Source organism: Rutilus rutilus (assembly GCF_951802725.1).
Source record: "Rutilus rutilus genome assembly, chromosome: 16".
Taxonomy (NCBI): Eukaryota; Metazoa; Chordata; class Actinopteri; order Cypriniformes; family Leuciscidae; genus Rutilus; species Rutilus rutilus.
In genome coordinates, this window is record NC_140224.1 from 19,000,852 (window position 1) to 19,015,401 (window position 14,550).

Below are 14,550 nucleotides of genomic sequence, written 5' to 3' on the forward strand. Positions count from 1 at the left end.
AAGATAGTCATTCATTACCTGTGTTCTACTTTTGTACAAACACATTTTTGAATAAAAAGACTATGCATAAAAACATCACTCATAACAGCAGAAATTATAACAGTAAAAATACAGCAAATAATAATTTGTTCTTTTAAAGAGCCTAAGGTGAAATGTATGCGGCTCTTGTTGTGCTCTCTGTAGTTCTTCATTTGACCTTCAGATTCTTCTTTTGACTTTTAAGAAATGCTCTAGGCTCACATTCTAGACAGGAGGTGGCAATAACTCCAAGCTAACTAAAATACAGGTTAAGGGATCTCTCTTTCATCACAGAACAAAACAAAATCTTTGCAGTATAACTTTATTCATTAAAAATGAATGAGCAAAGTTGAAATAAATACATGGTAAATACATTTGTATTCAGTCATTGGAGAAGATAAAACCATAGCATGAACACTGGAGTGATTCAGACTGACAGACGATATAAATACATATAAAGCCACTTCACAAGTCCAAAGAAAATCACATCACATGATGAGCCACAAATATGCAAAAATACACCACTTACAAGTATCCAATTACACAAGCCAAACCAGGATAAGTAGGGTGACTGATATAAGTTACACCCCACTAGTTAGAGGCCATCTACTAGCATACTGCAGTATCACTAGACCTCTGATTGTGTCCTAAATGAATCATGAAACTGATGGCACAAAGCAGAGAATTAATTGTAAAATAAATAATGTTTTTGTTGTTGCGACCAATACTGCTGTCAACCACAAAAAAAAAAAAAAAAAAAAGTTCATCCATGTTATGGCTAGTCAACAAACATGAAACAGTCACTGACACACACAAAAATCACATTACCTAACTTCCTTTCATGCCCAAGAGAGGATGAGAAAGGGTTGTCGACAATTACTAAACTACACTAAAAAAAAACAAAAAAAAACATTTGAGCTCAGACACAAACCTTTACTTCAAAAGTTTAAAGTTTATTAACCGCTACAATTTAAAAGCCCATCAGAAATGGAGAAAATGCTTGAGTTAAGGAATTTTAATAAAATAAGCTTTTATTAACGGTGGGCTTCTGTAACCCTGGAGACAAAGCGCTGTCTCTTTAAGAATGCTGGGTTCGTTTGACAGCCTGTTTGCCAGGCTATTTTAGCTGAGACCAAGCCCCTTACTGACCTACTTTCAACAAGAGCATGGGACATTAGACCAGGCCCATGTTGAAGAGAAAATCCTAAAACATTTTAGTTTTCATTTCATATTGCAGCACAATTGAGCTTCTTGAACAAATATACACTGTATTATCCATAAAATCCCCATATTTTAATACCACATAAAATGGTATTAGAGGAGTCCAAATTACATAACGACTAAAGACGAACAGCTTAACTGGGTTCATCATAGAACCCTGGTTCACAACAAATAATACTACACTGTACACACAATCCACAATATGTCATATTGCTGAAACTTTACATCTAGAGCTTACATTATCACTGCTGTGCGTTATCCTCCAATTAATTGTTTCATGAGTGTGAATGTGAACTGAATTGACCACAATCGCAGGTAGTCGATTTGAAATTGGAATTGGCATGACAGGAAGTGGAATTGACTAATATTTAACACGGGCAATGCATTCTGGGAAATGAAGTCTATAAACCTATAATTTCAAAATATTTCAAAAAAGGTTTTAATGAACCAACAATGCTACAATTACAAATACATCTTCACTACCATTCAAAAATCTAAATTCAGTTGATGCACAACCCTTTTGGCTGTTAATCGTTCTTATATCAATATCAATATCATTGCCCATTATCTTTCAGTGAATGCAGGCTGAATACAGTCATAAGTTGTATTATCAGATCTACGACTGTAATCTACTCCAATCCGAAGCCCTCTGCATTTGAAATAGCAATAGTTAACTTTTGCCGTAATTCTTTCTTGCTCTTGTATGGAGGTAGACAAATCTGGTTGAAGCATGTATGCGACACTGGAAGCCTGCGAAGAAGATGAATAAATAAACTGTAGAAAATGAACATGCATGCAGTCGTTTCACTGCAATCAGCCATTGTGATGATTACCAGTCAGTGGAGACATCAATCTTGGAGATCTTGAAGTTGAGGTCGGCCATTCCCCCCACAGGAACGCGGTCACTTCCTGTGGTAAAGTGGAGTAGTTTCTTCTGCAGCTCCAAAGGAAAGGCCAGAACCACGTCCCAGAAGGCCCTGCAACACCAGAGAGAACAGTCACTTTTCTACTAAAAGACATGCATTTGAAAGCATGACTATAACAAATTGTATACAAGAGATTTACCGGATGGTGGGGTCAGTCTTGCTGTAGCCCTCATACTGCACCACTCGCTGCAGAGAGCCCATGTCCAGATTAGGACTTCCACAAACCAGGATCTCAACCTCTTCTGGCCTCAAGAGCTACATAAATGACAGATTTAATGACAGTCCTTATATTACTTCTATAGTTATAATTAGATGCATATTTGTGGAGAAAAATTGTTAATTTAAATAACGTATAAAAATTATGCATTTAATTACACACAATCACCTGCACATAAACATTGCAACAAAAAAGCATGGGTAACACTTGATAGTAAAGTTCTATACTGTACATGAACATTAGCAATAATTAACATTAATTACAGTTATTTAGCACTAGCAATAGCAAACATGAACTGACAATGTATAAATGTACACTGCCATTCAAAAGTTTGGGCATTGTAGTTTTTTTTTTAAATGTTTTTTTTTTTTTAACTTTTTTCAGGATACTTTGATGAATAGAAAGTTCAAAAGAACAGTATTTAAAATGATATAAAACAGAAATATTTTGTAAATGTCTGTCATTTTTGATCAATTTAATGTGAATATTAATCTCTTTCAAAAAACAATTTGAACGGTACACTGTAAAAAAATATATGATCAATAAGTCATGACAACATTTTATAAATTATTTTAACTCATCAAAATATTTGTTTTAACTATTTTAAGTTATATAACATTCAACTCATTTTTCAAAGTCAGTTTAATATAATTTAAGTTGATCAATTAATGTCAATCCAGGTTTAAATAAATAATTGTTATTGTTCATTGTTAGTTTATGATACCTAATATATTAATGTTAAAAAATGAACCACATTGAAAAGGGTTAATAAATTATCCTACAAGTACCAACTGACCGATTTATGCATTCTAGCATTTGCATTCTTTATAGTTACACTTTTAATTTGGCACAGCATCTTAAAAAGTCATGCTAGATGCTGAAAAACAGCAAGACATGACAAAATAAACCAAATTAAAATGTTCAACAAAATAAATGTTAATTTATTAACATTTAATAAAAAATATGGCTTTAATTAAAATGTTCAATTAAAATAAAGGGTTGATTGACAGCCCTAGAGAAAAAAAAAAAACATTAATTAAAGAAACAGTCAAATCTGCATATTAAACAATGTTTTGCATTTGTGTTTGCATCACACATTTCATACACACCAAAAAGAAAAAAGAAATAAAAGTCAAGTCAAATAAAATAAAAGTAAAGTAAAATTACTCTGTGTTGGTATTAACATGAAACCCTTTCTAATGCCACACCCTGCACGTATATAGACTGTGCTGTGCAGTGTGTTGAGAAACAGACAGTGTGAAAAACAGAGAGGACGAAAGATAAAGATAGGTCTTTAAGCCTCAAAATAGGTAGCAATGGTCCAAACCAATCTGCCACGTCCATCCCCTCCCCTAACCCTCCACCTCACCCCTCCCCGCCTCACACCACACCACACCAGGACCAGCGAGTCAGATATTACCGTTACAGAGCCTCTTACATAAGCAGCCAGGGACACAGTCAACTGTTGCGTAATCGCTAAAGACAGGGAGGGTCTAAAGTTGATCATGGTTAGTGGAATCAGGCCAGAGGAGGTCTGAAATCATGTTTATTTCTTCTCATTGTTACACTATTTTACCACCGTAACACTGTTAACCAACTAGACACATGTATAGCTGATCCTACAACATACAGAGAGAGAAAAAAAACTGAGCAAAGCAACCTGTGATTGTGCAGTTCAGTGAACCCTGAGAGAAACAAATGATTCACAGGCTGAACATTCCTTAAAATGGTCTGATGAATTTACTACCCCTCTGCTTTTCTTTTTTTCTGTGTGCATCTCTCGATTAAGAGAGCAGTCTGGGGTATCACCATATTGGGAAGTCTAAATCGAGGCTGGATCATCACCAAGATAAGCATACGTGCGGTTTACTATTTGCCCTGGTGCATAGAGAAAAATATCCAACAAATACACTTCATCCTGAACACTGAACACATCATCAGTAGTTTTAGGTTCAAGGAAGTGTTGTTTTTATAAAATAAAGTTTTGCAATAAGAAAGAAAATGTGTATTGGTAGATGTGCTTTCTTATGCAAACTATTCCAGGGCACAGTTTGAATCACACTCCTTTAACATGCATTAAGACACAAGAATTTTAATTAAGAACTATTAACTCAGCGAACTGCACGGAATGTCAAATAGTGCCAACATGCAAAACAAGCAACAACAAAACAACTTCAACGTCTGCTGATACAAAACAGTTCCCTTTCGAAAGGGAACTCTACACTACGTCAGAATGACGCTATGGGGAACGCCTCAGGCGTGACAGGTGTCTGAAATCAAGTATCAACTCACAGCAATCATGTTGACCGGCGACAGCCCGTGCATCATCAGCCTAAATGATGAGCGCGCAACCCGGATATATAAAAAGGGCGCCTTGAAACCATGACAACATCCTTTCGTCTTCAGGGACTGTTTTGTTTGTCTGAGAGTGTTTTCTCTAGTGCAATTGGAAATGAAGCGTACAGAGAAGAAGAAAAATACCTTCCGCAAGTGTGCAGCCCCGTGTCCCAGATATCTGACACCGGAGGATTCACACGATCTGTGCGTGTTCTGTCTGGGCGAAGAGCACGCGCGGGGAGCTCTCGAGGGAGCTGCCTGCGCGAGCTGCGAGCGTTTTTCTTTGAGGACGCTCCGCTCTCGTCTGTCTCACTTCTCGAGGGAAGTGAGCGCGGCATCTGAACCCCGCGGTTTCGGTCCCGCTCGGGCTGAGGCTCAGCGGCGCTTGAGTTCGTGGGGCTCTCAGATGGAGCTGGCAGATCAGCTGGAGAGGGGCGTTAACCTCGCGGATGATCTGTCAGCTGACGAGGGTGAGTTACAGGTCAATGTAGAAGATGTTCTATCTCTTTCTGACGGATCTGTAACTGGTTCTCTTCGGGCCGGGCAGGAGTCGGCTGCTGATGAGGTCAGTCTGGTTGAGACTGAACCACTTCAGCCCTCCTGCCCAGTGTACGCTGAGCTGGTGGACGTTATGGGGCGCGCCACCAACAGACTGCAGCTGCAGTGGAGGCGCGTCCGGGAGGAACCTGTTCGTGGTATTTTGGACGATCGGTTCCTCCCCACCCATAGGCCACCGGCTCGGATGAGCCTTCCATTCCTTCCCGATCTCCACTCTGAGATCGAGAAGGCATGGAAGAACCCGTTCTCTGCGCGCCTTCATTTGCACCAGCGGGCTAGTTTCGCTGCTGTGGAGGGGGCCGCAGAGCACGGGTATGTGTCGATGCCACCAGTGGACGAGACGTTGGCTAACTATCTCGCCTCTGGTCGGCCATCGTCACTGGGAGCTCCGACCCTGCCATCCAAGCCGCTGAAAACAACATCACGCTTGAATGGCAGAGCGTACACGGCAGCAGGTCAGGCAGGTGCGGTTCTGCACACCCTCGCGGTCCTTCAGGCCTACCAAGCCGACCTGCTGCGGGACCTCGATCAGGGGGCCGGCCTGCCCCCTGATGCGGTCGCAGAGCTGCGCCGCACCACGGATCTGGCTCTCCGGGCCACCAAACAGTCTGCTGTTTCCATCGGTCGTGCGATGGCAGCTATGGTGGCCACGGAGAGACATCTGTGGCTCAACCAGGCTGACATCGGGGAGAAAGAGAAAACTTTTCTCCTCGATTCGCCGGTTTCGCCTTCCGAGCTTTTCGGACCTTCCGTCGAGACGGTGGTCGATAAGTTCAGGGAGGCGAGGGCGCGCTCTGCGGCATTTAAGAGCTGTATACCGCTGAGGTCCTCGGCCCAGCCCAGGCAGGCGGGAGGGCCTGGTCCGTCGTGGTCTGAGGATCACAGACAGACCCAGAAGGCCAGTGTCGCTTCCCGTGCACCCCCTCCTCCTAGAAGAGGGAGCAGGGTGCGCAGGAGGCGTAACTCCCGCGGGAGGCAGGATCTCAGGGAGGTGATCCAGAGTAAACGTTCTCAGTCTGAACGTTAGGTATCACCTCCCTGGATCATTGCCTCCTAACCACCATCACTCCCAGGCTCCTCCTACATCAGGCCTGGGGCAGGGCCTATGATGAGTTCAAGAATTCTCTGATGGCCCGCTTCAGCTTGGTTGATAGGAGCGCCTTCCTACTAGGCTTAAAAAAAAAAAAAAAGCAGTAGTACTTAGGTTTTGTTTTGAGTTTCTGAGCCCTGGCGTGCTTCATTCTGTATGCCGCAGGTTTTATGTTGAGTGAAAATGTTTTGTGCGCAAATAACATTTTCTTTCTCTTCTTTTTCAGAACTCATCTCCTGTACGGAGCCTGGGACATGTTTTTGTGGGCAGGTAACGTATTGTAAGTGAGCTGAGCTCCCGCATACTGTGGTTATCAGGTTACAGGCCTCATCCGGCCTTCCTGAACGTGAGCTCCCACATACTGTGGTCATCAGGTTACAGGCCTCATCCGGCCTTTCTGGTTATGAGCTCCCACATACTGTGGTCGCCAGGTTACAGGCCTCTCCGGCCTTCCTGAATACGAGCTCCCACATGCTGTGGTCACCAGGTTACAGGCCTCACCGGCCTTCCTGAATGTGAGCTCCCACATATTGTGGTCGCCAGGTTACAGGCCTCACCGGCCTTCCTGAGTATGAGCTCCCACACACCGTGGTCGCAGGTCTTCTTAGTTATGAGCTTCCTCTTGTCAGGTTATAGGCCTTATCCGGCCTTCCTGAATGTGAGGCCTTCCTGAGAATGAACTCCCACATGCTGTGGTCTTCAGGTTCTGGTCTCTCCGCCTTCCTGAGTGTTAAGCTCCCACATTCAGTGGTCACCAGGCTTCAGGCCTCCTAGGCCTTCCTGGTTATGAGTTTCCACATGTCAGGTTACAGGCCTCACCAGGCCTTCCTGGATGTGAACTCCCACTTACTGTGGTCGCTAGGGTATAGGCTATCAGGTTACAGGCCTCGTCTGGCCTCCTGATCATTGGTCCCACATGCTGTGGTTCCCAGGTTACAGGCCTCACCGGCCTTCCTGGATACAAGCTCCCACATTCTGTGGTCGTCAGGTCACAGGCCTCAGCGGCCTTCCTGAGTATGAGCTCCCACATGCTGTGGTCGCCAGGTTAGAGGCCTCACCAGGCCTTCCTGGATTCAAAATGGATAAGTACATGCACTTTCGTTTCATGCACTTTCTAAAATCCATATTTATGGTAAGGGTTATGTGCTGTACGCTCCGTTCCCTTTTTTATGTGGCTCAGACTCCGGTTCTTCACCTTGGGTCCCACTCTAGATGCGTCTTCTGTCGCAATGTTTTACGACAGGCGCTTCACTTTCAGGCTATCTCCCACATTCTGTGGTTACAGGCCTCATTAGGCCTTTCTGAAGGTAGCCCCACATTGTGTGGCTGTCAGGTTACAGGCCTCTCCGGCCTTCCTGAATACGAGCTCCCACTTACTGTGGTCGCCAGGTCTCAGGCCTCACAGGCCTTCCTGAGTATGAGCTCCCACACGCTGTGGTCGCTAGGTTAGAGGCCTCACCAGGCCTTCCTGGATTCAGAATGGCTAAGTACACGCACTTTCGTTTCGTGTACTTTCTAAAAATCCATATTTATGGTAAGGGTTATGCGCTGTCCGCTTCATTCCCTTTTTTACGTGGCTCAGACTCCGGTTCTTCACCTTGGGTCCCACTCTAGATGCGTCTTCTGTCGCAATGTTTTACGACAGGCGCTTCCCTTTCAGGCTATCTCCCACATTCTGTGGTTACAGGCCTCATTAGGCCTTTCTGAAGGTAGCCCCACATTGTGTGGCTGTCAGGTTACAGGCCTCTCCGGCCTTCCTGAATACGAGCTCCCACTTACTGTGGTCGCCAGGTCTCAGGCCTCACAGGCCTTCCTGAGTATGAGCTCCCACATACTGTGGTCGCCAGGTTAGAGGCCTCACCAGGCCTTCCTGGATTCAGAATGGCTAAGTACACGCACTTTCGTTTCGTGTACTTTCTAAAATCCATATTTATGGTAAGGGTTATGCGCTGTCCGCTTCATTCCCTTTTTTACGTGGCTCAGACTCCGGTTCTTCACCTTGGGTCCCACTCTAGATGCGTCTTCTGTCGCAATGTTTTACGACAGGCGCTTCCCTTTCAGGCTATCTCCCACATTCTGTGGTTACAGGCCTCATTAGGCCTTTCTGAAGGTAGCCCCACATTGTGTGGCTGTCAGGTTACAGGCCTCTCCGGCCTTCCTGAATACGAGCTCCCACTTACTGTGGTCGCCAGGTCTCAGGCCTCACAGGCCTTCCTGAGTATGAGCTCCCACATACTGTGGTCGCCAGGTTAGAGGCCTCACCAGGCCTTCCTGGATTCAGAATGGCTAAGTACACGCACTTTCGTTTCGTGTACTTTCTAAAATCCATATTTATGGTAAGGGTTATGCGCTGTCCGCTTCATTCCCTTTTTTACGTGGCTCAGACTCCGGTTCTTCACCTTGGGTCCCACTCTAGATGCGTCTTCTGTCGCAATGTTTTACGACAGGCGCTTCCCTTTCAGGCTATCTCCCACATTCTGTGGTTACAGGCCTCATTAGGCCTTTCTGAAGGTAGCCCCACATTGTGTGGCTGTCAGGTTACAGGCCTCAGCGGCCTTCCTGATATGAGCCCTCATGTACTGGAGCTCCCCACATGAGGGGGTCATCAGGTCTTAGGTCTCAGTAGACCTTCCTGGGTTTGAACCCTCTCTTACTTCCCCAGTGTTCGGATCGAGCACTGGGTAGACCCGTGGATTGAGTGGACGACTTCCGTCGTTTCTTGAGGTTAAGTCACACTCTCCGGGAGATCCCGTCTCTGTGATCCGGAACTGAATGGTTTCTGCCAGCTTTACAGGCCTTCAGTTTCTGGATGCCTTATCCAAGGCAACTTCCAGAGGCTCTGTCTTGGACAGACAGGCAATGGCCAGACTGTGAGTCTTAGTATAGATCACCAGGCCAGCCTGGTGGCATTTCAGGAGGCATACTCCCCTGAATAGTGACTGGCTGGGAGTCCCTTGGGTCCCCTAGCCACACTCCCTAGAAGGGACCCCTTCTATTGGAAGCTGTGGTCCTAAGCCTTTGAGCTGGCCCAGATATAACCCCAACTAACTATGTTCTGGCGGTTTCTTGGTTCATTAGCTTGGGCTATGACCGGTAGGGAGTGCTGTCACTGACAGCCCGATGTGACCTAAGGGTGAGTGGTTCCAGTGTTTCTGATTTACTGGTTCGGACAGTTGTCACTGCCTTTGGGCACGCACTCCCCTCAGCATGGTGGCGTTGGTATATCGTTCCCCATAGCGTCATTCTGACGTAGTGTAGAGTTCCCTTTCGAAAGGGAACGTCTCAGGTTACGACTGTAACCTATGTTCCCTGAGAACAGGGAACGAGACACTACGTCTTCCTGCCATGCCTCGGGGCCTGCCTGCAACAGTCCCTTCAGACGATAGGGTGTTGTCATGGTTTCAAGGCGCCCTTTTTATATATCCGGGTTGCGTGCTCATCATTTAGGCTGATGATGCACGGGCTGTCGCCGGTCAACATGATTGCTGTGAGTTGATACTTGATTTCAGACACCTGTCACGCCTGAGGCGTTCCCCATAGCGTCATTCTGACGTAGTGTCTCGTTCCCTGTTCTCAGGGAACATAGGTTACAGTCGTAACCTGAGACGTTATCCATGTATCACAATAACGACATTTTCCCACCGTATAACAGCTTGGCATGAAAAAAGAATCTAAAGAGTCTAAAGAGTTCAGGAAGTCTATAATGTATATCAGTTTTGGTCTCTTTAAATTGTACTGGATATTCTTTCAGGCAAAATATAAATTGAAACTGATATTTTTGATATTTTTGATTTAACTTGAATAGAAATATACTTCTTCAAGCATAGCTCATTTTGTAATCAATATTTTTTTCCATTATTACTGTGTTTTGTTCAAAAGGAATTTATATGTAACATTAATAATTAGTAAATAATAATAACTAGCCTATTTATTGTTATTAATAATATATTAATTGTTATATTTTATTATAATTTTTTTTTATTATGTTCATATTTTATTAAATGTCTTTTCTTACAAGCTGCGTTACCCTTCAAATTGCGCAAATTGAAATTGCGAATTGAAAATATGCCCAATGGAAACACGTCAATTTTGCAAAAACTCCCAGTTTTTACGCTCACATGAGGTGGTTTTTCAGGCAATTCGAAAAAGTAATATTTCGCAAAACTGCAATGGAAACAGTTTTTGCGCATAACAGGTCACCTGACGTAGATGACGTGGTATGTTTGGACAAATCTGTAATGGAAACGCGCCTACAGACTACTTTGGAGTAACTTACTAGTAATTACAATAATAATATTTATTTCAATAATATGAAATGTATTTAAAAAAATCTCATAAACTAGCCATTCATTTAGTCAGGATTGGCTGTTTTTAAACACATGGAAGAGAGCATGTTAAATGACATACTCATGAGCTGTGAAAAATCTGCAAGAAACTGTGCCTTTGTTCAGATTCCAATTGACATGCTAAGCAGAGCTATAGACTTGCATTTTTCTGGGGGTCTCTATGTATTCATTCTATTTGACCTTGAATTCTGAGGTCTCTCCCAGCCAGTAGCAGAAGAGCCTGGATATGGTATGTAGATTGAACAAACAAAGCAGGCCCAGTTACAGGGCACCCTTCCAACAGAGGGGGAAGGGATGGACCATACACAGATGTAGCCTTCACACAGACAAACACACACACACACACACACACACACACACACACACACACACACACACACACAAAACGGCCCACAGACCCTGCCCTCTCTCCTGCCTCTGAAACTCTCTCTGTCTGAGAGCCACTAGTAGAATATTGCAGAGCTTGCTTTGCTAAAAATGATTAGTTGAAGTGAAATGTCAAGCTGTTTCTTGGCTTCTACTCACTTGCTTCCAGAGTATTCCCCTCAGAATTCCTTATTCATTTACCATGCAATGAGGATTTTGATGAAAACTATACAGCAAACTTACCATCAGGGCATTTGAGGCACAAACGCTGTGAAAACCATGATAGAAAGCAGCAAACTGCCTGTAGATGGACTTATTCAGCAGGAAATCAATGTAGAGCTGGACGTATTCTGTGCAGGGACAAACAGATCAATCCTTCAGTAGCGGGAATAAGACAATGAGGCAATTCATGTTGAAAAGTGAAAACACAGTCATGCACATAACTAGAGAGTGGAGACTCTCTCACCTTTTCTGTTTAGGTTGGTAACAGGGATCTTGTCCCCTCCTGGTTTCAGATTATATGACTTGACCACTCCAAGTTCTTCCTGAAAAACCTAGAGGGAAATGTACAGAAATGACCTCTGCTTCCATTATCTGTAGAATTGATCGTCTAGTTCAATCAGACAAACATGCCATTCATGGTATCTATTAGATACCATGGAATGAGAGAAAAGTCTGAGAGCAAACATCCTGATTGTACAGGTCAAGTTGAGAGACTCACCTAAAGACTCACCTGAAATGTGGTGTAAAAGTCCTCTTCAACGTTTCCTTCATAGCTAAGGAGTTCCCCAAGCCCATGAGCAAGATCCTGAAATGTACACACAAGCACTTACATTAGACAAATATTCTGAATTTGCAACTTTTTATATGTGTATTTCTCCTTTGCAGAGGAAGGAACACTTTTCAATACAACTGTGTGATCATTAAATCTTATGTTAAAGGCACAATATGTAACTTTTTTGCTTTAAAAATAGCAAAAATCACTATATCTATGTTCTATTTTTTTTTTTTTTTGTGTACTTACATTATCCCAACTGTTTCCAACAACTTTCAAACCAGGAGAAATTTGTAATTTAATTCGAAGACACGTCCCGTTTCTTTATTTCCGTTTTGTCGCCGTCAATGGCGTCATATCCGCGTTGTCCCTGGTTTCCGCTCGTACTGCCAAAGCAACCAGAGCCCTCTGATAGTAACCAAGGCTACTGACGTGGACAACTGTGTAGTTCGCAATGTCTATTTGCACGCTGTTGTTGTTTCGTTCAAACATTATGGACCATGGCAAGCAGACTTTGGATAAAAAAGGAGAACTAAAACGAGAATCAATATCAGCGCTGTGTTTTCGAGATGCCTAGAGCTCCCATAGACAGTATATAAACGAGAGCTCCGCCTCCACGTCCGAGACTTCGACCGCTCCTACATGTACTTTATTAAACAGGTGAGCACCTTTACATAAAACTAATCAATGTTATATAGTTCAACAATGATAAAATGTTAGAATATGATTTGTATGTTATTCTAATGTTGATCTAGCTTACTGCTAGTCTCATACAGACAAACTAACACATACATTTCAACACATTCAAATGCAGTTTAGTGTCATAGTGTAATGTTAGACCAAGTGAAACAGCGCTGCGTTACCTCACAAGTTTAATTTGTCTAATAAACTGACCTGTGAGTTGTAATTCTGCACTTGCGGGTAGTTCGGTAGAATGAAATGTCCTTATTCCTTTATATCCGCGGGACTCGCGTCGCGTGTGGAGCTGATAGCTGTCTCTTATAGAGTGCGGATCGGGACGAATTTTTCTGTCCGAGCCCGGCCCGCGTCCGACAGAGCAGTAACCGAACCCGACCCGAGCCCGACAGGCATAAAGATATTTATGTCCGAGCCCGACCCGAGACCGACAGTTAAAATCCCATTTTTTTTCTCATACTAATGACACATGTACGTTTGTTTGTGTGGAAAGCCCGCTTTTATTAAGCAACTGTAGGAAGGCATTCGGAAATGTCAAAAGGATGAGTGCATCAGCGCGCACGGAGCAACAAGCGCACTTAACACAGGCGCCCATGCACGTGTTTCGTTGTCACGGCTACATAAACAAATTTCCGCACACAGGAAGACATATGTTATGGTAATATTTTACATGTATTTTAAATCACAAAAACGAACGTTTGCATCAAGTGAAAGCATCAGGCACATTGGCTACCTACATAATAAGCTGTTTTAAATGTAAAATGTTCAATGCCTTATCGCGCTGATGTGACTGAACCCGACCCGAACCCGAACATAATTTCTAAATATCTGTCCGAACCCGGCCCGGCCCGGCCCATCGGGCTCGGGTCGGGTATCCATCCTCTAGTCTCTTAGCAATCCCGACCTGCTTCATATCACAGTCATGATAAAAACATCGATGTATTCACTCATCCATTAACATTATTAGAACGGTCGGCTTGACGTTGACGACAAGATCCATAATTCTTAGCAAATGTTGCGTCATCAAACTACGCCTTTGTTATTGTAAGAGGTTAGCGACTCCTAGCGGCGAAAAATTCCATACTGTACGTTTAAAGGGCTGCACTTCATTTTAGTTTGAAGTCTGTGTGGCTAATAAAATAATACCGGTAATAGCAGATGAGATGTTTGTACTGTTTGAGGCAAATGGCGGAAATCTAGCTTTTTTTTTTATTTTTTTTATTTTTTAAGAAAGTAGCTTTAGAGGTTCCACGTCCACATTACCTTTGGAAAAAGTTTGAAACAAGGAAGCAAACAACGCCCGCAGGCAGTTATGTAAGTTTGGAGGAAGCCAGAGACCGTTAAAACAGAACATCTGGCTCAATTAAATCTGACTTTTCAGTAACAGGAGAGTGAAGGGAAATCAATATGAAAGCGGAGCTTGACTAGTTTTTCAAAATACAATCAACCTCTTGTACATTATATTTCAGCATACATACTAGTCTGTATTATGACAAAGAGTGTTGCTTCAGAAGAAATAGCTAATATTGGGCGCCCTCTGCTGGACAGAGGAGAGGAAACGGCTGAATCTGAACAGGCATATCATTATGTCTCAAAGAAAACATAAATTAGCTTTGTAGTACACTGGAACCATTCCGTCATGATTACCCCATGTGGTTCTAATTAAAGGTATTTAAAACTTACTAAGTTTAATAATATACCATTAAAAAAAAAAAAAAAACCTGTAATGATGTAGGGGAGAGCAGGGCTAGTTGTCAAACAGTGAAGTGGCTTGCTACAATGTTTGTATCTCATTAACTAGAGGGTTTTGAGTCAAAAGTCCAATTGCACAAATGTGTGTTTTCTTCAGCGGTGGCAGAAACATTTCTTATTAATATAAATGTTAAGCAGCAACAGTCGTGCTGCTTAATATTTTTGTCGAAACCATGATATATATATTTTTTTTTTCAGGATTCAGTATTCTTCAAAAGAACAGCATTTCTGACCTTACTGAAAAACTT

General features: G+C 43.1%; 1 protein-coding gene across 3 annotated transcripts in view; it reads right to left on the reverse strand.

Annotated features, from left to right (window-relative positions):
* Positions 1-324: 324 nt before the first annotated feature.
* The window catches only part of hectd2 (HECT domain containing 2), a 34,647-nt gene continuing 20,421 nt past the window's right edge, over positions 325-14,550 (reverse strand). For all 3 annotated transcript variants that reach the window (XM_084435088.1, XM_084435087.1, XM_084435089.1), the window contains 6 exons: positions 11,813-11,887; positions 11,546-11,633; positions 11,323-11,429; positions 2,305-2,420; positions 2,073-2,216; positions 325-1,989 (listed from right to left, as the gene is read on the reverse strand). In XM_084435088.1, coding sequence (XP_084291214.1) covers positions 1,869-1,989; positions 2,073-2,216; positions 2,305-2,420; positions 11,323-11,429; positions 11,546-11,633; positions 11,813-11,887 — 651 coding nt within the window. In that variant the 3' untranslated portion in view covers positions 325-1,868. The remainder of the gene's footprint in view (positions 1,990-2,072; positions 2,217-2,304; positions 2,421-11,322; positions 11,430-11,545; positions 11,634-11,812; positions 11,888-14,550) is intronic.